Raw genomic sequence first — 25,870 nt, forward strand, 5'->3', positions numbered from 1 at the left:
CAATCTAAAAATCATTCATTTAAGCTATAGGGTTTGTGCTGTCTATTTGGATGTAAAAAGAAAACTGGATACAGCACTTTAGATGGGAACTAATTTATTCCTACGGAAGTTGCCCAGTAATGCATGTAGCCAGAAAAGTTTGACTTCCCGTGTGTAAAATTGCCTTTCACTCTGTGGGGCTCACAAAGGAAGCGTACCAGAGACTTCTGCTGGCTGAGCAGCTAGCTTATGGTTAGCGCTCCGCTAACTTGACTGGGGATAAATTGATTTAATCGTGGCCCACCCCTACAAGGTACCCTTGGTGCGTTGGTTGTTGACGTTCTGGCATGCCATGTCAAGTTCTGCCTGTTAAATGCCTTGTCTGCTAACCCTAGCAGCCCCTTGGCTAACTTTAGCTTAAAGACTTGAAACAGGGATAACAAAAGCTACAATGACTTTCTAAATGTCACCAAATTTGCCTGCTAACAAGTCTAAAGCTCACTAATTAACATGTTGTACATTGTAATTGTTTGATTGCTAAAAAAAAAAAAAAAATCTTATAATGACAAGTTAGCTTAATCTTTGTGCAACACTGAGCGAACCGCTAAAGCTGCAACAGTTGTCAACTATTAAATTAATCGGCAACTAATTTCATGTATGATTAACTGGTTTAAGCAATTCCTAAGCAAAAAAAAAGTGAAAAATTTTGACTCCAGCTTCTGAAATGTGATTTTTTTTATTCCTATATGACAGTAAAATGAGTATCTCTGGGTTGTGGACAAAACAAACATTTAAGGATTGTCGTCTTGGGCTTTGGTAAACACTGATTGACATTTTCACATTATTGTTTTTTTGACATTTTATTGACCAAACAACTAATCGAATAATCAAGACACTAATCAACAGCTGATAATAATCGTTAGTTGCAGCCCTATCAGCACTCCCTAGCTTTATATTCAGCATACAGACATTATGGTAAGTCTTCTCTTGGCAAGGAAGTGAATAAGTGTGCTTCCTAAAATGTTGGACTAAAACTATTGCTTTAATGATGGTGAAGCTTATTTTTTAACCTTGGTCGTAACTTTTTTCTTTGTGCACTTAATCCTTGAGGTTTTAGTGAAGCTTTCAAAAGGTTTGTTTCAGATGCTTTTTGGCCCTAATTAATGGTAACCCTTAAGTGACACTAAAACTTTAGTTTTAAGGTACTTACTTTCTATGTAATTACTTTCGCTAATGTGGCTTCCATGTTTTATCCAAATCAATTGAAAATAAAGAAATAAAGACACCTCTCTTTAAAGTGTTAAGTCCATTAACCTCTGACAGAAATGCAGTCTAGGATGATGTCTTCTTTATATTAAAAATTCTTTTCAAGCTGATCTTGAGGAGGAGCATGCCAAACCAAACCCTGTCTTCTAAACCAGTTCTGCTCATAACAACAATCTCCTTCCTTCTCTTCCCTGTGTCTCACCCCAGAGGTACACTGGACTGCTTCCAATTACACTGCACCACAGTTTCAGACCCAGATGCAGAATATTTGCTTGTTAAAAAGATTTTAAAATCGCACCAGATGCTCACTGTTTAACCACTAGAATTAACCCTTTCTGGGATGGGATCCAGATTCAATATCTTTCTCAAATACAACCTTTCCCCTGCAGTCATTAAAAAAAACCAGTGCAGGTTTGTAGATTTTTGGCATGTTAAATATTACTACAGCAACTGCCTCCAGTGCATAAACTGCTATGAAGTGGAATAACTTATAAAATGAGAGCATTAGAAAAAAATGAAAAGGCAGGGTTGCATAAAGGGAATTTAAAGGGTGATGCTAACATGATAACTTGTTAATACTATGCTCTTGTGATGTCTCGGCTCAGTAAAAGACTTGTGTTACAGCCTAGAGACGGCGCAGCTGTGTCTTAAAATTGTTCAATAACATTGTAAAATCAATATTTAAGCTCAAAGGCAGCCCTGTAGAAGATGCTTGTATTGAAATTAATGCCTTGAGCACCATTTTAAACTTTGAAAATGTAGCCTGTGCCACATATACTGATTAAACAGATTTTTTACTGTAACACTGCAGCATGGTGCATCATACAGTAACCTGAATGACAGCAGGGGCGGTGGTAGTGGTAGTATGCTCAGCACCTCATCTCACAAAAACAGCGGCATCAACAACCTCTTCGTATTCATTCTGAATGATAGCATCAGAGCAAATTGTGTCTGGCTTTAATCTCAGGAGAAACATGTCAGGTGAATCTTGATGAAGCTACGTCTTTGCTACAAGCTCTTTAGATGCTCGTCTAATCAAAGCCGCACCGTGCTGCTAGCCCGCGGCTCTGCTGTCGAAAACCCCTGGGGGATTAAAGTTGATTTCCCTTTTGGTCAGAGTCGCTCTTGTGAGGGTCCAACTCACTCCGGTGCAGGGCGAGAGCACTATCCTTGCCACTGATACCTAGCTTACTGTTGTTTGATGCTGGGCATGTCTCTGCGGTGCCCCAGCTCATCTATCACAGTAACTGTGAATGGCGGACGGGGACGGCAAAGGAACAGAGGCAGGCTGCTCCGACCCTCCCTTCTCTCACTATATACTTAGTAATCTGTGCCGAGGCTATTCCCTCAATGGAGAATGGAGACCTTGTGTTCTGAGGCTCCAGATGGGCAAAAACAACACAGCACACAGCACTGAGACTTTCCAGTGAGATAACTAGGAAGGCTGGGAGGATATTGTGTGTGCTACCGTTTTGTGTGAAAATGATTAAATTGTAACGTGATAATAATAACAAGTTATTTTTCTCTTTCTGCTACTTACTCGGAGCAATGGACTCGTACATGAGTGCAATATTTTCTGGAACAGTTTTGGTTATCTCACATGAGAGATCTCTGGATTTGTCATTGTTTCCCTCGCTGATTTGAAGTTGGCAAATTTGGAAAGGATGATGTCACGCATTTCTGTGCCCCACTCAGAGATGAGCAATACTTGTATCAGAACACAGTGACAGTTGGCAGGTTGTTTGCTTGTGTTGTCAGGCCACTGTCAGTCAGATCTGATCAAAACACACCCACACTGTCGTGATGAAGCAGATTATCATATGTTGAACTATGAGGCAGAAAACATGCCAAGCAGTGGCAATACTCATATTTTGCTGTGGCTGGGTGGTGTGTCAATGTCTCTCAGGCAGGAAGAAATTCTGTCACATAGGTCAATGTGTCACAGAAGTCGTAGGACCCTGTTTACTGTATCCCAACTTAAAGTTTGATAGCATACAGGCAATTGCACAACAGCTCGCTGTAGGTCACATCTTGCTACTGCTATGTGTGTTTTTGCCGTTAAAGCTGTAGTTGGTAACCTTTATGAAAATAGCTTTCTGCTGAAACTGTTACTGTAATCACAAGGTACATATCAAAGTTGCTCTTGGAAAAAATCCTATTCTTCTGCCCTCTAGAATTGTTTCTCATGGTATTATTACATGTTAATGAAAACAGCCATTCAGAGCAGAGTCGTTTATAATGTAGCATTTATCATGGTACTCACTGCTCGTAAACTGCAGTCAAACTGTTAAACTAGGCAGTGCTGATCAAATATGAATTCAGATTCTGTAACTGCATTGCCTCAGATGTTTTCGAAAACAAATTTTAGTGTACTGTTTAGCTGTAAAATGAGGACGTTGGTCTGGGCGGTGGGCGGTGCGGTTTCCAGCCAACCCTACCATTTTTCCCGGGAGAATCCTGTTTGTCATTGCCCTTTCCCGGTTTGCTCCTGGGGTCACAGTTCTCCCATATTTCTCCTGATTTGGCAAATTTTCTCACCTTTTTTCCTCAATGATATCACAACCTGTTTTTGACACTGTACAGAATGTATAAGCCCTACGACTCTAAAAGTCTACTGTTTCTGCCCCTTTGGCGCTCCCCCCTCTCTACCTCCTTCTTTGGCCCTCCAGGAGGGCTGCCAGTGGACACCTCGTCTTTGTGTTGACTGTGTTACGCATAAGGGGCGGGGCACTTTTTCAGGGGCTTTGAAGGGTGTCTTAGGGGTTGGGAGGATCCTGCTTTGCCCTCCAAAGTGGGGTACCCAGCTGTCTTCCAGAGCTGGGCCTCCCATTTGCCTCGCTCAGGCATCTACAGTAGACTGTGGGTCCCTGGCCTTGTCTAAAGGCCTTTGCACACTGAGGGCCTAATTCACAAAGAATGAACTGCAGCCACTGATAGCACCTTGAATTGCACTTCGCTTGCACCCGCTGTTTGCTTCATTTTAACGTCCTATTCACAAAGTATATTGCGCTAATGTTATACCAGCGCAAACACGCCCACAAAGTTTGGCAGCTGAGTGCAGTTTGCCCCTGATTTGCCCCTGATTGCACTTAGCCACATGGCATGGCATGGCATGTTAAGTGTTCGGCAAAGTACTGAATACCCTCATGTAGTGATGTCTGCTGGTGAGTCAGTCTAACAGTGTCGGATGGGTTGAGGCTGTGGATTTGATCAAGTTTGACCACTTCATCACTATTCCCTCTCACTTGTAGCTATTTTTTTCATTATCTTTTGAATTTAATATGAATTATGGAACCGTTTTTGTTCACGTTTGTTTCCCCCGTTTCGTAAAATAAATTATTGAAAGTTGCTTTTGAAGTGCGTGACAGAAGTGCGTCTTGAGAACGACCGCAGACTTTCACCTGTTAAACGCATCAATATCAATGATTATAATAATAATAATGTCAAAATATTATTTACAGACTGATTTAACAGATGATCACTGCTGCCACGATCACTGGAAAGTCTGGGCGAGAGGCTTCCACAGAGGAGCGCCGAGTTTGCAACAGCTTTCTAAAGATGTTATTTACTTCACTCAAACTGCGTGTGGCTATTAGCGCTGGTGTTAGTGAATTAGACGTTGTTTATCAATGAGGCTCATTTGCATAGAGAGGGGCAATTTTTGCGCCAAATATATGCATATTACCTCATTTAAATACGTGCAAATAACACCGGAGCACCGAGACGCAATCTGCTTGGCAGCGCAGTTAGTGGAGCATTTCACCCTCTGCGCGTGCTTTGTGAATTAGACGGTATCTGTTTGCTCCATTTTTACCGGTTTAGCGGCCGCAAAAGCCACGCAATCCTTTTGTGAATTCGGCCCTGAGTCTTAAATGGCTAAAAATAAGTAGAATCTCACATTGTGTCAGTCATGTTTGCACATTGAGTCCGGAACTTTTATCTGTCATAAAAAATTTTAGGAACAGGTTCGATTTTCTGTTTTTTTTTTTTTTTTTGCCTAGATTGACCGCAGTTCACGAGCAGTGATTGACATTAAATAACACGATAATACCGGCACGTCATCAGTATTGGCCGATACTGGCTTTAAAATTAACTATTGGAATCAGCCAACATGCTTTGTCTTATTTTGCACAATGAATGAATATTACATACATTCTAAAGCATTGTATTTCATGTCTTCATCTGCTGGTGGACCATCATGCATAATATGATGTTAATTCCACTACAGAAGAGACTTGATGATCACTAAAATTAGGTGGTGAAAAAGTAGATATATCAATATTGGTATTGGTTATTGGACAAATAAGTTACATATTGGAAAAAAAAATCCAGTGTTGTGCATCCCTTTTCCCTGGGCCATGGTAGATCTAAAAAATGCCACTAGAGGCAATAGGAGGAGGAGGGAAATTTCTTGTTTTTTTCTATCTGTCTCATGTACTACTGTGTGTATGAAGTGACAATTTCAGTGTTGCTTATTTTGTCACAAATTTTTAATATTAAAGTGAAATACTTAAGATCAGAAACCAAGTTTTTAGGGGCTTTAATCCATAAAACTACACTGAAATTATGAAAACATCAAATTTAATTGCACATAGTGTATGTACAACAAAGCCTTGAACAACAAACCACACACTTGACACAAATGGATCCAGCTGACAAAGGATACAGGCCTGTCTGTGGCAAGGAAATAGTACAAAACATCAAATAGTGGCCTTTAACTACACAGTTTGTTTGCCTCGTACTCCACGTAGTTTGGTTGTCTGGCACTGAAAGCTTGCAGGGCAGTGAGTATCCTGGTCACGTCTGCACTGGACAGTTTGAGTCTGTGGCGCAGCAGACAGGCGAACAGATCCACGTGAGGGGCCCCTGGAGGTGAGAGGCGGTTGACCCTGTAGCGCAGCTCCACCAGCTGCAGCAGGGCCGAGTCCTGTGATCCCTGAGTGTACGGGTAGTCTATCTGCAGAATCAGGTCCTGGATCGCCTCGGGGTCAAAGTGCACGCTGTATCCGAACAGCTGCATGCTGTTCACTTTCATGTAGCCGATGTTGTTAGACGGCTCTGTTGCCTCCAGAGGCTCATAGTACACCGTCATGTTCTTGTTTCCTCCTGTCACTCCCATGGGGTCCCTGATACGACTCCTCAGGTAGAAATGAACTGTCTCAAAAAAGCTTTTCCATCTGTTTCCTAGAGTTAAAGTCCAATTATAGCAGTCCAGGGGGATATCCAGCTTGGTTCGCTCCCAGTCTGGGTATCCGTGCTGACCTATAGGCATGGTCCAGCTCTCTGAATGGCTGCCCCCGAAGGGATTCACAAACAGAGACAATGCCGGCTCCAAAGTGCTGTTTCTGGTGAGGCAAAACTGAAGGGCGAGTCCGAGGAGCATATGAACGCGGTTGGACTTCACTCGATTGCTCTTGAGGGTGAGCAGCATTCTTTTCCTCCAGGACGGGTCAAACCAAGTGTTTACACGCACATCATTGCTCACAAACACAGCATGCAGAGCGATGCGTGGGTCTCGCCGCTGAAGCAGGTAGCGCAGCTCCAGATCCTGCAGGTCTCGGTCACTCTCTAAGCCCAGGTAGGGGTCCGTGGGGTCCGGAACAGCGGGCCGACAGGCTCCCTGGGTCAGGGTGAAACCAAGGTTGCAGCTGGAGCATCGTGTCCTGTTCTCTGTGGAACAGGAGGCGCAGCGGACACCGTCGCCCACAGAGCAGGGAATGAGGCCTTGACAAGGTGGATGGTTGTAGGGGCAGGAGCAGCTGCGGCTCTCATCACTGTAAGCACCAACCTGGTTGTTCTCACTGCAGTATAAAATGGAGAGGGCGTAGCTCAGCCAGAAGTGCAGAGGCCTGAGGACGAGATCACAGCTGTGTTAAACACTTCAGGTTTACAGACACAACGCTTCTGTATTGGCTATTACAGAGTGATTCATATTTGTTTCTTTGCGTGTTTGTCATTGTTGTTTTGTGAATATGCAATGAAGGAAATATTTTGACCATGAAGATTAATCCTGTCTTTCACAAAAAATATGTGTTGTTTTGATGTGCGGCAAAAACAATTTTAGTCAAACTCCGACTCAGCTGGAGTTCCAGAAGAAAAAAATCAGATCAAAATGAATATTTTAATCTATTGAATTCCCCCTCTGTAGTGCAGATGGGTGGGGATGACATACATACAAAAAGATGCACATACATACTTATTTTCTTCTTACTCTGTCTTCTTTTGTTTCAGGTTTATACTAATTTTACAGCAGATACAGCCCAATGAAATCATAGTAAAGGTGCTGTATGTAACTCTGGAGTTTCATTCTCATGTTGTCAAATACCGGTGCTTTGGGTCAGGTTGTTCTCATGCACTATTTGCATATATAACTATGAAAAGTAATGCACCACAATTTGTAAATAACCCATGTAATCATGAGCCAGTAATGTGTGTATAACCCACTAATTGGGAAGGCTGTGATCACATGACCAATGTACTGGCAGGAGTAAAGAGGAAAGTAATATAAAGAGCAAAAGTCTTCCTAATGAGGCAGGTTGGGGTGGATGGGTCAAACAAGAACATGACTTTGCCCCAGGAGACTAGTGTTCATGTGCCATGTGAAACCTTTGAGTTATTTTAGGCTACATTGTCACCATGTTTCTTTTCCTTAACCCAACATACACAACTTAACTTTAAACCCAGCCTACGTAACCTTACTTGCCTAGACCTAACCTATGAAACCTTCAGTTCATACGTTGACGTGATGACGCCATTCTTGGGATGGTAATTCGTGGGATGCTTATTTGTAAGGATATCATATGAAAAACAGACAATTTTTCCCAGGAAATCAGTGCTCAATAACCATGTGAAACCAAGTGAACTGAGTTATTTTAAGGGACCCATTTTCTTTTCCTGAACCTAACCCACATATCTTTATTTGCCTAAACCTTACTGTACGTAACGTGTGTAACTTTATGTGAAGTACATAACGCAACAACACCCAACCTAAACCATCTAAACCTAACCTAAGTAACTTTACTTGCCTAAACCTAACCTACATAACTTTACGCCAAGTATGTAACTTTATGTTAAGTACGTAACATGACAACTAGGGCTGTCCCCACTAAGTGAAAGATTTGAAACATCAGGCGAAGACCCCTCAGTCAACTGAGATTCCTTCAAGTTGAGCAGTCCTTTCCCTTTTTTTTTAATTTATTTTTTGATCATTTAGTGTGCAGTGTACTTCTGGAGACACTTTGGTCCCCAAATTTAGCTGCAGAGTGAGTGCTCCTCGCTTTCACACTGCTCTTTGATACAGACAGCTGCAGACACAGAGGCAGCTGCCCGTAGGAGGAGAGGTTATCTTCTGCCTTCTGTGTAGAAGTGATGAATTTACACCTCACAGATACCGCCCCTGGCTTTTGTTTGATATCTAGTGTTGGCAAAAGATGTTGTTGCCATTGATGTAATAAGAGACCTGGATACAGCATTGGCGGTGGGCCTTGTTCATTCTTCTGAAAGTTGCTCAGTGGCACATGAAGCCACACTTTAAAAATACAATTACGATGTGAAAATGAACACCACAAATACTCAGTTTTATATGGACAAAAAAAACAAACAAAAAAACAGACTTAACCACTGACCCTAAACCACTATTGAATTCTTTTTTACAAGCAGAGGGGGTGTGATAAAGACGTGTAATTGGATTGTGGACTGAGGAGGCAGTGCCTGCACTTGACTAGTGAGCTGATGGATTGTGTCATTTAGTTAATTTCCCTGCCAGAAATAGCTATCAACATAGAGTGCACATGAGAGAGACATAAATCTGAGTGAAGTTATGACCACAGTGGTCTCTGATAGACTGCTAAAATAGAGTATCCAGGTGGGAGTGCTGCTGAAGCAGCAGCTGTAACAGTAAAAAAAATACAGTCATAAATATAAGCAAAGTCGTCATGTATTACTGGCCACGGCAGCTTAAATTCCTGGATGTGATTCGGTTAAAATAAATGGATTATTATATGAGGATTTTTAAGGCGCTGGATTGATTGTGATGCTGTTTAAACCTGCAGACAGTGAAACGTGTCTGTTTGGCCAAACATGATCCCGTTTGTCTTTGCCCCCGGGTGGAACAGAGGAGCAGCTTTGCTCCTGTCAGCACTTTTCACCTCACTCCACAACTACTTTTCCTCAAGTGCCTTCTAATAAGTACCGTCCCGCTCTGCTGCTTTCTCCCAGCGCCCGACGCATAAATCATTTTCATAATTATAAGTTTTGGGGAGCACCTTGGGTTAACAGGCTGCAGTATAAATATTCTCCTCTCTTGTTCTCGCCTTGCCTCTTACCTCGGCCTCTGCAGGACTATTTTGGGCTGTTTCCGGCACCTCTTGCTGAGGCCAAAGAGCTTGTTAGCGGTGCGGCGAGCTTTGGTGAAAAGCTGGGCGCTACTGGTCTCAAGCTGCTTGTAGCGCTGGAGCAGGCTGGCATCCGTCCTCCACATGTGTTCCACGACAGATGTGTTTACAGCGTAATGGGTTGGCAGTTTCCCAACAAAGCTTTGGAACTCCTCTGGTAGGGAAAAAGAACATGAATAAGTAAACTCTGCCTGTGGCTATGAGCCGCAGGGTAACAATATCCCAAAAAACTGTCGACTCCTCATTGTTTGTCCCAGAAAAGCAAACAGCTCAAGAGGAGAAATAACAGCTGCAACATGCCAAGAAAGCGTGTTTTGATTTTCTTTGGAGGAAGGAATGCTGATCTCATGAGCATGTCAGAGAACAAACTCCTTTCATATTTTGTTTCTGTGAAAAGATATATATGTTAATCACCACCTGTTACCTGCTTGCAGTACTATACACCATCAAAGCAACTGGTCTCTAATTAGGCATGAGTGACACTGAAAGCAAAATTGCTATTCCTGCTTTCAAAAATGTGAAGTAGGGAGGGATAGGCACAGTGACTTAAATCACATGTGTCAAACATAACAAAAAATGATGTGAGTCTGAAAAGTTGCCTGACATTTTCTGATACAAGAGGAAACTTTTCTAACGGTGACACATCTGTGTTTCATCCGGTACAAATTATTTCACATACGTGCACACATTAAAGCATTCCAGTCTCTGTCACTCTCTTCATACATTCCTTTTAATTTGAACAGGCTGAATTAAAGGGAAAAGCCTTCCTTCGAATATAATGAAACGAGATGCCACATGGCTTGTGGTGCTCAAAGCACCAAAAACACACTTAACAGCAATGTCTCTTTGCAGAAATCATGACCCAGTTACTCAAGATAATCTATAGGAACCAGAGTTCATGTTAACCAAATATTTTCCAGAACAAAAGAGTACTTCACACATCTATTTCATAACAGGTGCATAGGAGAGGGATGAGGGATGGCCTTCCGATGTTTTTGTCATTATGTATTTATTTATTTTTTTAGCTCATATTTTGGCCTTTTTTTGCCTTCATTGGATTTGATATGATAGTCTAAGTGTGATGGGGGGAGAGAGGGGGGATGACATGCAGCAAAGGGCCACAACCTGGAAATAAACCTGCGGCCGCTGTGGCAAGGGCATAACCTTCGCATAAGGGATGCCTGTTCTATCTGCTATTAAAAGAAATTAAGTCAACGACGAAAAACATTTTGTTGCAACTTGTTGACAAACTCCCGCTAATTGTCTGAATTGCAAAAACAATAAATTCATTGCGACATTTCAGTAACTAGACCCTCATCCCTCCTACCAGTGGGACGTGCCACACTGGTAGGAGAGCCCTCCTGAGAGAATCGCCACCTTAACCTGGTGGAGGGGTTTGCAAGTCCCCATGGGAGATGTGTTGTCCAGGGCTAATATCCTCTGGTAGGGTCTCCTAAGGCAAAATGGTCCCAGGGGAAGGGCCAGACATTGAGCGATTCATTAAGACCTTGATGACTTTCGGACACTGAGTACCTTGCCCGGTGTGGGGACACCGGGGCGCCACCCTGGAGCCAGATCTGGGGGTGGAACTTGCCAGCGAGTGACTGGTGGCCAGGCCGGGCCGGGCCGGGCCGGGCTTAGCCAGAACAAGTTACCTGTTGCCACTGGCCTATGGGCCCACCACCCGCAGGGACAGGAATCAGAGTCGTTCCTATATCAGGAACCGTTGTTACATAACCTTCGGAATGAGCCACAACTTGCATGCATGCACATGCCTCATAGGTGAGCTCCAGTATTCAAACAAATCACACCACTCCATATAAATGCACAATTTAATAGCTTGTTCTACATATTAATTATTACAAATTAAAAATGAATGATTGATAATTAAATGCTGTTAAATATGTCTCATTATCATTAAAAATGGAAATTAAAGTGACGGGTAATGATAGACTATGATGCAATTATACAACCCTGTCCATCAAAATGATGGGCAGCGAGGAAGTCTAACACAACCATATTAATATGTGCAGAAGCAAGTATGCAACTAGCTAAGGTAACAGTTCAGCTGAGGAGGACGCCATTAATGATAACATCTCATTCTGTCACAGGCAGGAGCTTTTCATCTGTGAATAGATGCACACTTTCTTCTACGTGGTGATACAGTTGGCAGGTATAGTTTGGTAGACAGAAAATAGTTCCTACATGAAACTGCTCACAACTAGGTCTGTGGATTATCTTGAGAAACCAGGTCATGATTTCTGGAAAGAGACATTGATGATGAGTTTTTCAAATGTATTTTTTGGCACTTTGAGCACAACAAGCTGAGTGCCATGTAGTTCCATTATATTGTAGAGAAGGCAGACATCTCTACAGCTGATATTTCCAACACTCTGCAACTCACACTAAAATAATCTAGATTGATAATCAGCACTACAGGTAAGAGAGGAAAATCTGTAGTTTTGAGTTTGGGGTGAACTGCCCCTTTAAAATAAAAAACTGACACAAACCTGAAACACTCAGTATGAGCACCACAGGGGGTTTGTGTCACAGGAGCTTTCTACAAACATCAATACATCCTGCCATGATGCTGTAATAGTATAGCCATATAAACTTTGCCTCTTCTAACAGCAGGTTCCTCTTCCCGATTTGTGCCACAAACAATCAATCAGAGCTGCAAATATCTGCGTAAATTGCTGTGTAAATGCCAGTCGGGGCGACTAATCTCCTGGTATGGTGTGTTTATGGTAATTATAGCACTGTCTCAAAATTAATGCAATAATGTATTATTAGATGCTTGGATGCAGGCCAGCCTTTGTGTAACTGTTGGTCCATTTAAGTGTGTAGATGCCCTTTTCAAGAGCACAGAGCTGAAATGACTATAAGAGCCATGAATGAGGGGAATACAGTGTGCTCTTATACACCAGGCCTCTCAATCAATGACATACAATCAATGAAAGAGCTCCACAGTGGTGCAGAGTTACATTCACCATCCATGATGATAAGTTCAGTGGTGCTCCAGCTGTAGTGGTTAGCTCAATACTGAAGTGGAGTAGTTCAACATCATTATGATTTCATATTCATATTTTTTCCTTTTTATCATCTTTTTTCATTTATTTTTTGTATGTTTCATACCCTTTTATGTAGACAGCATATTTGCAGAATACATTATTATAAGTATATATTAAAGATATTATTTTAGAGATATACGATGCAAGATACAAAAAAACAATGTATAGACTCATACAAAAGTAATCAATTATCAGATATGACCATCAAGTGTCTGGTGGTGTATTTAGCTGCACAGACTCTGCCCTCTGCCACAACAAACCAACATTACAGAACTAGTGACGACAAAGGCTGACTGTTGCAACGTTTCACATCCCCTAATGTTGTGTTCACACCACGCTGATTGGCTATTGCAGCGCAAATTCATCGCTGAAGTTCAGATTTTTTAACTCTCGCGAATAAGTGTATGACGCGAAATGGCACTACTTGTTTCATTTAGACCATTTAATTCATGTATTTTGCGTCATTCTCATTGTGTCCATAGCGCTGCCTGGCAGGAATTTGGGTCTACTCACATCTTTACATTGACTTTACATGCAGTCCACTCACGCAAAGTGTCTTATTCGCGCCTGGTGTGAACACAATATAACAACACAATATAAGTCTCAGCCAAAATGTTGCACTTAGAACACACCGCAAAGACAGCCAACACCCAACTCGCATGTACATTTTGCGCCTGTATGAGAGGAAATAACTCTCCATACCAGCAGGTGGCGGTAGTCTGTACTAATTGGTTTGTCAAGGGAAACAGACAGGATAAATTCAAGATGCTAGTTAGCCAGTTAGCACATTAACAAAAAGGAGAAGACAAAGAGCAACGTTTGTTCTCTGTTTGACTCTTAACAGAGGGGTAACGCAAAAATGGAATGAAACAGAGCAGTTCTGTTGATATCATCCACAACTTTTAACAATTGAAACACCAAAATAACTGTTCTAATGTGTAATGACCTGAACTGAACCAGACTCCTGGGTGGAAACAAGGCTGTAGGTGCCAGTGGTTTGCTTATAACCCTTTTACATCCAAATTAGCGCGCATATGCAGGTTTTTAAATACAGAAAAACTCACTAAAAATAGGCTACAGACTCCTTTTTCATTGCCAATAGACTAGAGTAATGCACATGGCTCTGCAGTAGACAAGCATGCTTGGCTGTGTCACATACAGACCAGAAAACAGGTTAATAAACAGTAGAAAGTAGCATGGAGGCCAAGGAAAATGTTACGCTGGTTACTTTTTTAATATATCTTTTATTTATCCAGTCTCTCCTTCAAACTCAGTGCAAACTAATTTGAAACAATGGAGAACGAGGTAGTGGTGTACTCGAGGGCTGTTTGTGTCATATGAAACTCAAGAAAAACACAAGTGCTCTTGAAGAAAAGTGTCAGCATATGGGAAGGACAAATGAACTTCAGGCACTCATGCATGGAGCAGGAACAAATGCACTTGAATTAAGTTAAAAAGCCATTGAAAAGCACCCTGATGAAAACCTGTTTTTTAATATAAGCACCATGTTTTTGAATAAAGGCTTTTTAACTTAATTCAAATGCATTTGTTCCTGCTCCATCTATAAATGCCTGAAGTTCATTTTTTCCTTCAATATTTGAAACTTGGAATGCATGAGAATATCGGCACGTCATCGTTATTGGCTGGTATCTGCTTTAAAATTAACCATCAGTATTGGCCAAAATGGTATTTCTTAATTTGCACAATGGCTGAGTATTACATACACTGAAAAGTATTGTATTTCAGGTCTCCATCTGCTGTTGGGCCATCACGATAACAGTTATCGGTCAAATGAGTTGTTACATATCAGCATATTGGATATCGGCGAAATCCAATACCGTGCATCCCTATTTGAAACAATGTTTGAGCGCTGCTTGGGTGGAGACAGATGGTATTTTGTGGTGGTGTGTCATTGCATCTAACCAGTAAAGGGGCTAAAATTAGTGCCTTCACCCAGGTGTTGTATTTCCATCATTGCCAGTTGGAGCCAGAGCTGATAAATACACGTGACTACAGCAGAGTCATTTGACTTGTGTGTGAATACCGATCGTAACCTTTCCTACTACATACAAAAGCCAGATTTTTGCGAGTGTCAGTGGGTTTTTTTGTGCAGTGGGAGAGGGGCTGTTGTCAGCCTCCTAAAGTATTGGCTTTTCATTGATATGTACAAGCAGTGTAGGCAGGGGGGTCCAAGTATGAATGTTGTGATTGCAAACAGTTACCAACAATTCCTGCATAGTATACCTTTAAATTACTGACAATACTTCAAAGTAACAGTCTAGGATTCTGGGGAATAAATCCCATATTCGAGTGAGATGAGGCAAATATATGTATTTTTGGATAATGTTGAACTATGCCTTTAATTCCACTTTCTATTGTGATTATTCACACCACTTTGGTGAGAACAGATGGATTCTTTAAAAATATCTGTGTATTTTCACACTCTGCAGCCCTGAGCACCTAGAGAACACCAGAAGCCTCATTTGATTTGACACAATGACTGACAGGTCTCTGGATTCAGCGCCTGGCAGCTGGCAGTGTTTAACAGCCAAGAATGCATTTAGAACAAAAACAAAACATGTTTTTCTTCACGCTGGCTCTTAAATCCAAGTTTGAATTTATTCTTTTTTTTTATTCAGAAATACCCCTGAATTCTGAAGTCCAGCATTCTGAGAATTTTAGAAGCGTGGGTTTTTGAAAGCGCCATTCAAGCTGACATTTTCAGGCTCCATTTTGGTGTGTCACAGTGAATTAAAATCCCTGACTCACCGGATTCCTCAAACTCCTGGTTGGTCAGCCTCCAGGTGTCTCTGATGCGCAGCAGGTTGCTTTCCAGAGTGTCCAGGTCAGAGAGAGGACAGTTACACTGAGGGAAGTCCGTGCTGCACTCACACCAGCAGTCCCTGCTCTGGCACACAAACTGGCCCTCAGATTTACAGCCGATGTAGTCGAGAGCTGCCTGAATGAAGCGGCTCTGCAAGTAGCCAGGTAGGATGACCTGCAGCCCTGGGAAGGGAGTACACACTGAATGAAGATGGGCTGAGATCCTGTGAAAATAAATTTTGTGAAATTATTAGCCAGTTTTACCTTGTAGCTGAACCTTGTTTTCTGGACTGTGAACCAGTACGGAGCTGACTGTGTCCAGATTGTCATAGTTGCTGCATCCAAGCGGCCCAGTTCTGGTTTCAGTCACCTGCGAGGAAATCAACAGAATGTCAATGTTTTTTTTTTTTTAATTGTCAGCTCTTGAGTTTGGATGCCTCCGCTCTTTAAATACACAGAACAAGACAGCCAGCCTTACACCAAACCACCTTTCAAGTGATTTCACTGTCACAGACATATTTCCAACTCTGGAATAAAATAATGTGAGTTTTACTTAAGTTGGTGCGCCAACCCTTGACTCTACTGTTGGTGTAAGGTGGTTATAAAATTGATCTGAGCTTTCTGAAGTCAGTCTTTATCTCGTCTTGATATGACAACAAAGTTTTAGTATTGACTCATGCAAATAGTGAAACTGAATAGCTGCGCTCTCTCTAGCATCAAACAAGAAGCAGCAAACTGGGTAGACAGAAAACATTATGGGTGGGGGAAAAATCGATACAGCATTGTATCGCGATATTTTGTGTGGGGATATTGTATCGATACATTTCGATACTTTTATTGTATACATTATTAATTTTTGCAAACACGTTTTAATAGAACTTTTGTATTTTTAAGTTGCTTTATCAGTCCACTAGATGGTGCTAATGTTTTTTTCCTGGTGAGGTCAGCAGACGTCTCAGTCAGTGGCATTTGGCAGGAAGTTCATCAAAACAAAGATGGAGGAACTGGAGAAAGAAATCAGAATATTTGTTTAAATCAAACATCTGGACTTACATATAATGGATTTTGACATGGGAGGAAAGGAGGACTTGGATATTACGCACACCGTTTGCAAGCTGTGTCATATGAGACTAAAATACTCTGGGAATACTGAGGGCTCACCTCACACTCCACCATCCAGAGATAGTGTTAGCTGCTGATGGCCAAGCTAATGCTAAACCCGCTTTGCTGAAAATCAACCTACCATCCAACTCTGAGAGAGTGAAGAAAATAACACAGTCTATCATCTACTTCATGTGCAAAGATCTGCGTCTATACAGAGCTGTTGAAAACAAAGGCTTTTGTTACATGCTAAAAACACTGGAGCCTAGGTATGCGACTCCGTCCCAATGGTTTTTCACCGACAGCCGTACCCAAGCTCTACAGAGAAGTGAAGCATAAACTTAAAGAATCTGAGTACAGCAGGACGGGTGGCATTAACTTGTGACGCCTGGGCTTCAAGGTCACTGGATTCATACGTGACTATAACGGCACATTATCTCACAGAGTAACTGCCGACCGCTGTCTCACGTTGTTCAAACTAGAGCAGTACACGAAAGTCACACTGGAGCACACATCACCGACCTCCTGCAAAATGCAGCACGAGAATGTAACAGACAACACTTTTAACATGGATGTTGCCATTGAGTTAGCAGGATACATGCATGTAAAATGTTTCGCTCGTGCTTAATCTGGTCTCGCAGATGGCGTTAAATCTGCCAACAGTTCAGTTTGTCAGGTGTATGCAGCATTTCTGACAGGTTTTATGATGGTGTTGGTCAGTCTGTCTGCTTTGTGTCACATTTTGCTGCAATAAAAATGACTGAAGTCAGATGAACAGACTGAAAACTGTTCTTATGAGGTAAAACGTTGACAAAGTTTTCCTTGGGGAAATCGCAGTTGGAAAAAAAGGTAATAAATTGCAATATATTGTATCGCAACACTCAACATACTGTGATAATATCGTATCGTGACCTAAGTATCGGGATAATATCGTATTGTAGGTCCTCTGTAAACATGGACGGGACTCTGGGGAGGCACAAGACCATGAACAAGACCATCTTGGTTCTCTTGGACTATGGAAAATGGGGAGAACTGGTGGAGTCAGTGTTTCATTTGGCGTGTATCTGGATCCACCAATCAGAACTTATTTTAGTGAGGAATCTTAATCTTAATTGCCTCCCATTCCCAAAATCTCCTCCAACTAAAATAGTGCACCTAAACAACAGAGGCTGGTAGTAAGTTGAGGCGACAAAATCCAAAAGTTTATCTTTATGGATTGTACTGATGGTGAATTGTCAAGAATACTGTCGACATATGATGTCTTTTATCTGTGTTTCATGAGTTATGTGTTTTTGCAGAGGAACTGTTAATATGTCATATTTCCTGAAGGGAGATTGGTGTAATATTTTCCACCAGGAGAAGAAAAGGAAATAATCTCAAAAGGAATTGTAGTCTTGAAAATATTGACGCCGCAAGATCTCCAGTCTTTACAAAATCTTTGTCTGTGACTAAAATTTACTTTGTCCTTAGATGTAAGCGGGTGTCAGACTTTTGTCTTTTAAAGGTCTTTCCAAAGTCTTGTAGTGTTTGGTAGGCATTATTTTAGTCTGTGGGGACAGTCATCCGTCATGCCACATTGACATGACCTATATTGACTCATCTCTCTTGTGTATTTTCAAATAGAGAAGGACAGTAGAACATAAAAAGACTCATCAAAGGCTTTTTATGCCTCAAATGAAATTTGAATGCAGCGAGTCACCGAGGTAATATTAAAAAGGTCTTCAATTAGAAAGCTTTCTCAGACAGATAAATTTGCTCTGATCTGAGAGAAGAAATCAACCTCCCTGCGACTAGAAAACTTGAAACTGATTCGCTCCTCGGCTTATTTCGAACAGTAATTTATTTTGATGTTAAACTTTGAAATTCTGACAAACACAAAAACACATAACTTACTGCATATTAGCATAAGTTTGTGCTCAGCATCCCGTTCCATTTCTCACTGAACCCTCAATATTGTGTGTGATTTTAATGAATGGCTGTGTATCGCAGGTGCTGCTTTACATCTCTCATAAAACGTAGGATTCATCTCTCCCTCTCTTTCTCTCTCTCTTATGTTCAATCTGCCTGAACTCTACACACACCGCAAAGTGGCAAACGAATGGAAGTCCGCCTTGCTGGAAATTAATGGAATGATATTTCTAATCCATCAAGCTGATGCATAACCAGAGGAGCACGTTCTCAGTTCTGGAAGAAGAGGGGGGGTATGGGGCACTTGTCTTCATCAGCGGCTACTCACTTTAGCATCTACGTTTGCCCCTCAGGCTGATTAATGTGTACACTCTAATGGCCACTTCAGATGATAAAATGGATGATTGGTGTTTTATAGTACAGGACGCACGGCTGCTGCTCCGCTCTGCTTCTTCACTCTCCTCTTTAAAGCTTGACACCGGGGAGGCGGTGGCTCGGAGACCTTGTATCTTGTAATATTGTTTTCCACTGCTTTAAAACAGTCAGTCAATTAGTCTGTAATGGGTGATTGGCAAAGACATGTTTGACCATCTTGCTTCAACAAATACATTTGCATCAGACTGATAAATGTATTTGCTTCAACAAATACATTTATCAGTCTGATGCAGATCAAATGGTCCCTGGTCCTTCTGCACACATGAGTTTTATGCAACAATAAGCTGCGAGAGGAAGAGAGCAAAACAGGAGAGCTTGATGTGCGGCACCCCTGCAGCTACAACAGGTGAATCTCCTGGTGTCAGGCCAATTCTGCAAATAAGCATTTGTTCTTAATCCCACCTGATTAAAGAAGTTATGGAAGTAAATTCCCTGAGCTGGAATTAAAGGATTTATTAGTGCATGTTATCTTAAAGTCGAGCTACCAAAGTGTCATGAATTTAAACTTTGCTCGGCTAACGTGCTGTGACTGAATCTCAGGAAGTGGTGGAAAGAAGCACTGAACCTCACCATTACTTTGAGGTACATGTACTTTCCTTAAGTATATATATTTTATACTCTTCTACCCACTTTCTGGGAGAAATGTTGCACGTTTGCTCCATAGAGTGCTTAAGGGATGATGTTTTTCTGTTGGCCGACATGGAAGTTAGCAGTTCCCAAGTCCAAATGCCAATGGGATTTTTCATTAGATTTCAAATTAGTGTAGAAAATAAGCTCTGTGGCAACAAACGCTTATGATACTTATTTGTTTTGTTCAGCAAGATCATCTTCAGAAATGACCACCACTCTATGAGTTTTTAAGCCTTAATGCAATTGCCAGAAATGAAAAGCTAACCTTAGGCTATAAACGAACTACACTACAGTTGCATGACTTAAAATCCGTCGCACAATGAGGCTGTAAAGCTCAGTCTCATTTAGCTACTTGTTAGCATCCGCCTTTTTAAGACACATGAAAGCTTCAAAACTAAGGAGTGGGGTATTTACTGATGTATTTTATGTTGCAGGACAAAATGTGAAAATCTCAGTGAAACCACAGACCTTATTTCAGGCATCTAACCATTCAATAAACCCATTGACTTCAAGATTAGGGAACAGAGAGTGCTAACATGCTAACTCATGTCTGGGTTTTAGGACTCATTCCTGGAGCACTCCATTACATTTATTCTAAAGCTACAATCAGGCCCTACTAGCACGGATGTCAACGGCTAATCAATGAATGGTCAATCCTGGAGAATATTTTTGACTGGTTATGCATATATGTATGTTTACTGTACTGCACATCACTTGGGTTGGGTTGGAGCTAGCTAGCGCCGCCTCAGTTATAATTATATTTTATAATTTTATAATATTTTAAACTATATTTTGATGCCAAACATGTAACATTTACAACATAAGCAATGAAACTGTGGTGTAGTGTGGTATAGTGCAGTGGTTCCAAACTAGTGGGTTGCGGTCCAAAAGTGTGTCGCGTTTCCACTCTGAATGGACTGCAAGTGACTCGTGAACGTGTCAAGTTTGTAAAAAAAACACACTTTATTTTTAAGTAAGTGAATTTCTGGTGCGTAGCTTTTATTTTGAAGTCTAAGTTCCTGCGAAAGGGTGAATGACTAATGGACAGCTACTTGACAGAGACAGCAAACTAGCTCGACGACATGGCCAAACGCAAGTATGACGCTGAAGATATTAAACTGTGTGTACCTAATTACAAGGAGAAATGTGGACTCTGTGGCTGGACCAGTTGGGAACCACTCGTATCGGCTAGGAAACTAAAAAAGAAGGAAGGGTCGTTATGTCAGTGTGTAGTGCTTGAACACACTTTGGTGAATGAAGCTTTTGCTCGTAATTTTTGTGTTGCGATGCCCCTTGTGTTTCTGCGCTCTAGGCTAGTGGCATTTTTGCTGGAGCGCTCTGAACTCCTCCAATTGAAAAAACTTCAACTCAAAGCGGAGAAACATCCCATGTCAGCTCTTTTTTCATCGTCTTTTTTCCCATTGTCCAATCGAATGATTTGAGAGGCGGGCCTTCTGTGGTCACGACAATAAGTTAACAGTTTGAATCAATAGAGGAGATAGTGGAAGCGGTTGTTGGATACCCTGAGCTATACGGCCCGACGATAGACAGCAGGTTGTCAAACTGCCTCTGAGTCATCCTAAATATGCCTGGAAACGGACGTCATCGAGGAGAAGCTCCTGGACCGACTGGTGGTACTCTCCATGATCCAACCTCTATTGTAGGGTCTCATATACCCACACAGATCTCTGTTTGCCTGTGCCCAGCAAACTATTTAATTAACCAGAGCTACAGCAAGTACCCTTTGCCTCACCATTTTAGGAACTAGATACTAATTACTATCAATAACTAAAATAAATAAAAGGTAGATCGATTACACGGGAAGGTTATTATAAGGAGGTTTGTCTGAGGTTGCCTGGCAACAATAAAAAAGGCGCAGTAGCACTCCCATTAGTGATCTCATTAAAAAGAATTTTAAAAAAACTCGTCCAAATCTACCTACGGGTATAAATAAAGTAACCTGAATCTGAACCTAGTGGCATTTAATAAAACAAAAAAAGGCAGTACGGCATGCCCAGTGATTTGTAACTTGCAAAACGCTTTCCGTCTGATCGGGGCCTTTCTCAGTTTGCGTCTGAATGCCTGCTCGAGTGGGGCTTGATGAGTCTGGCTGCTAGCTCTAACATCAGAGGTTGTGCTAACTCAGACCTCAGGGATTGCTGCTAAACGTTTTTGTGTTGAGGTGATATTTCAGGCTCGAAGTACTCTGATAGTATGAAAATTCCTTACTGCAGAAATTGCAGAGAACGGTGCTCCTATCAACGGTTAAATCTGGGCCTTTTTGTAAATGTAAATGTTCGATTCATGGGGTCAAGCAGCATCTTCTCATCTGCCTCCATCATGTGACAAAGCCACTGTGGCCTTCAATAACACACCAGGTCAAAGGGCACCACAGAACGCGATTGATCAGCGTTAATTATTTAACACGTTATTTTTCTGTGATTAATTAATTGAAGTTAAAGCATTATTTTGACAGCTCTAATAAATACATACATTTTGCTTATCTCTAAAGTTATGTGGGCATGTACATATGTTCATACTTAAAATAACCCAGTACGTCATTGGGGTGCTGTACTGACTCATATTGAGCCACATTCAACTTTGTGATATGTGTCTGCATTTATTGGTCAGGAATGAAATAACTTCCTCCCCTGACGACTGAATAAGTTATTAAAAACATGTTCAGTAACTTCAGCTGAACCCAAAAACGAGCCATTCCACCTTGCTGCTTCATATCTCCCCATGTATAAATGCTGGAGGCTAAAAAACCCCAAGCCAGGGAAACTACACAGCTGCCTTCGGGCAGACGCTGCACAGTGTTTCATCTACCAACAGATTGCTGCTGTATTTACAGTTTCCCTTGACTTCCACATACCCGTATGGCGGTTGATGCAATCTGGAGGTGGTGCAGCCTGCGCAGGGTGCTCTCTCTGTCAGTGAAGTAGGAAGCAGCCAGCTGGTGGAGGGCCTCCAGGGTCACCATCCCCGTAGTGTTTGAGCTCTTGCTGCTGCCGCTATGGCTGCCATCGGCCCCCGCGGGCGAAGACTCCTGGCTGAGCTTCCGTTTGTCCACAAATATTGTCAAAGACTCCTCCCCTGGTAACAGTCAGGCAGAGGGAAGGAGAGCTTCATTAGCTCTGACAGAGCAGCACTAATCACCTTTCATTAGTATCTTTTCAGATCGGATAAAAAAGCACAGTAGTGATTAAGTGCTGTGGGGGAACTGATGGTTTGGATGATTGGAGGAAAAGGCACAGGCAAGGTCTCTGCATCTATTAAACTCATCAGGAACGCAGAGCTTATCCAAGATCATTGATCAGCTTCCCCTAATTGTTCTAATTATCTTAATTACATCGGCCAAAAATTACTTTATAGACAAATCAGATCTCAGGTCTTCTCTGGTAAATAAGTATATAATACACTTGATAACATCTCTAACAATTACAGATATTGTAGGTATATACAAAGCAGCCAGTAAAACTAAACTTATACAACAGATTCATTAAGTCTTTTCACAAAGGCACAAAAACTCTGCATACACCATTTCCCCACACATAACCTGGCATTTATAAAAGAAGAATGTGCTGTGAGAGTGTGAGACTTCAGACCAGCGTACTCACAGTTTTTAAAATAGCTATATAATAAGATGTGAGTGGTGAGAAGTGTTTAGGTTGTTTACCAATTTAATTTGATCATTCTTTTTATTTACATTAGTGCCATGATTTCTTTCTTTTCTCCTGTATCTTAAAACACTTTGTAAAGTTTGTCTTGACATGAGCTCGATATATTAACCACTGATCTTCTCTCTGACGCTTAATAATGATGATTGAGCTGGTTTACAGGCTCATGTGATGAATAAGTGGTATGGGCGCTATAAATAGCCACAGCTGTGTGTAATGGCTGTACGTAATGACAGCTGTTCTGGTGCTGTTGGAGAACTTGGCCGATGAGTCAGAACTGGTGAAACAGCACTGCTTCTTTGCTGTTCTTCACACTGACAGGACTCGTGAGTGGAGCAGCAGGTACAACCAGTGCTGTGTGCGTTCACAGATTGTTAGATACCTTAAAGGTCAGTTCATAGAGATTAAAATGAACTCGTTCACCATCATAGATTGCAAGTGGAATTTTGAACTAATATTACAGAACCAACTAGAATTACCTCTTTGTGGTTGTATACCTCCACGAACCAGTCAAGTTGTGCTTACAGTTTTTATCCATTTTGGTGAAAACATGGATGCTTCACACACACCTTACCCTCATCAGCAAAGAAGAGCTATACAATCAGATTAGTGTCACCAATTTAGTATCTGACTGTTTCTGAGTTATGATGCTGAGTAATGGCCAGAAAAGTGTTTTTGCAGAACATAATGATGTCACAATGAAGTTGACCTTTGACTTTTATAATCTAAACTGTCATCACTTCATCAGTTTGTCCAATTTGTGTGAAATTTTGTCATAATTAGTGTGAGAATTCTTAAAGCCATAGTTGGTAATGTTGGAGAGCTAGCAAGATCTGAAAGCGGCACCTCCTCAAAGCTTCACCCCCTGCTCCCCCTCCCGTCAGTGCTCGGTCCAAAGCCGCATGCCTGAACGCGCATCCTGCAGTCAGCAGAGCAGAGGAGAGCCGAGTAAAATAACAAATCCCCCCAAAGCTAACAAATAATTACCTGTCCAACAGAAAGACAGCAACCTCTGCATGACTTTTCAGGCCCTTCAGCTCCCTCAGTGGTCTCCACCGTTCAAAAGCTGGACTGCTGTTGATGTCTGGTTTGTCCTCTCACTTTATCCAAAGCCTTTTTCGTCGCAGCCTTTTCTGCCTCCGACTTTCTTTTCTCAGCCTGTTTAGTGGGGTGAGCCGTTACAAGTAATGCTGGAAGTGGTACTTTTGGCTGCATTTTCTCTGCCATTGTGCAGCAAACTCCTGCTAACTCTGTATTTCTGCTGAGTCTGCTGAATATTTCCGGCAACGGTGACATGTGATGAGTGCACGCAGGGAGGAGGGAGGGACGGAGGGGGGCTCAGGCAATACGAGACATGAAGGCATCTGATTGGTTCTTTCCATTCGCACCGAATAGTTTTTACAGGCCTGCAGCTGCCACAGAGGTCGCATTTTTTTCATTCCTTTTTCTGATCACATTATGTATTGACTACTCTCAGGATGGAAGGGCCATTTCACCCATTATAACAAAAAGTGTTTCTGAACAGGATTGCCAACTATGGCTTTAAGTTTTGGCCAAAAAATGTGTTTGGGAGGTCGTAGTGACCTTTACCTTTTGACCTTCAGCCATCACATTCTAATCAGTTAATTCTTGAGCCCAAGCGGATGTTTGTACCAAATTTTGAGGAAACTCCCTCAAGGCCTTCTTGAGATACATGTTCACGAGAATGAGATGGTCAAAGTGACCTTGATGTTTGACCCCAAATTGTAATCAGTTCTTATTTGAGAAGTGAACGTTTGTGCCAAAGTTGAAGGAATTCCTTCCAGATATTCTTAAGATCCTGTGTCAAGAAACACATGGACAGCCTGAAAACATCTTAAATTTTTGCAACCTAAGTGTGACCATATATTTTCAGCGTACTGCTTAAAAATTGTTTTTGTTTAATAGGTTGGTGAAGTTATTTGTAATGTCAATAATGTAGGCTACATTTGAGTAGCTATGTCTGATGACTTCTTCCCTCCTGTGCCGAGTGTGTGTGCCTTCCTTTTTTCATCATTCACTTGCAAATATTTCCCAATACCAGTTGGATGCTTCAACTCAATGTGTTTTTTCAAATTCATTGTGGATGTGGCTGACATTGTAGTTTTTCAGAACTGGCAGAATTTGCATAAAAATGTGAGATTTGTTTTCCGTTGGAATCTGTTCAGATTTTTCATAAAAGTCCTCAAATATCCAAAAGAAGTTATGAACTGGCTTCAGCAGCACAGGTAGTTTTGTTGTCTGAAGGAACTCTAGCACAAGCCATGGCTGTGTTGTGTATTGTTTCATGCCAGGTGCTGTAAATCCTCTGTTGCCTTATAACGAGCGTCACCTGTTTGCATTTTAATGAGGCTTAAAGGAGCAATAAGCGAAATCGTTTCACCGCTAGGTTCGCTGTTGTGCACTGCCTGTAGAGCAAAACAACGTGTGTCACGAGCCACTCCTCCCTATACCTCTGCTCTCCAACCCCCCCCCCACCCCGCCTCGTTTGTGCCGGCAAGTTCCACCGCATCTCCACGGACTATCACATCCAGACGGTCCCGGTGTTTCTTCCGCAGGCTCCGCT

The 25,870-nt window shown here is 41.8% G+C and overlaps 1 protein-coding gene across 1 annotated transcript in view; it reads right to left on the minus strand.

Annotated features, from left to right (window-relative positions):
- Positions 1-5,809: 5,809 nt before the first annotated feature.
- LOC117271592 (BMP/retinoic acid-inducible neural-specific protein 3-like) overlaps positions 5,810-25,870 on the minus strand; it is a 38,872-nt gene continuing 18,811 nt past the window's right edge. The window contains exons 4-8 of the mRNA XM_033649872.2: positions 22,482-22,702; positions 15,797-15,902; positions 15,479-15,715; positions 9,570-9,792; positions 5,810-7,094 (exon numbers count right to left, since the gene is read on the minus strand). Of these exons, the coding sequence (XP_033505763.1) occupies positions 5,960-7,094; positions 9,570-9,792; positions 15,479-15,715; positions 15,797-15,902; positions 22,482-22,702 (1,922 nt within the window). The 3' untranslated portion in view covers positions 5,810-5,959. The remainder of the gene's footprint in view (positions 7,095-9,569; positions 9,793-15,478; positions 15,716-15,796; positions 15,903-22,481; positions 22,703-25,870) is intronic.

Source organism: Epinephelus lanceolatus, chromosome 12 (assembly GCF_041903045.1).
Source record: "Epinephelus lanceolatus isolate andai-2023 chromosome 12, ASM4190304v1, whole genome shotgun sequence".
Lineage (NCBI taxonomy): Eukaryota > Metazoa > Chordata > Actinopteri > Perciformes > Serranidae > Epinephelus > Epinephelus lanceolatus.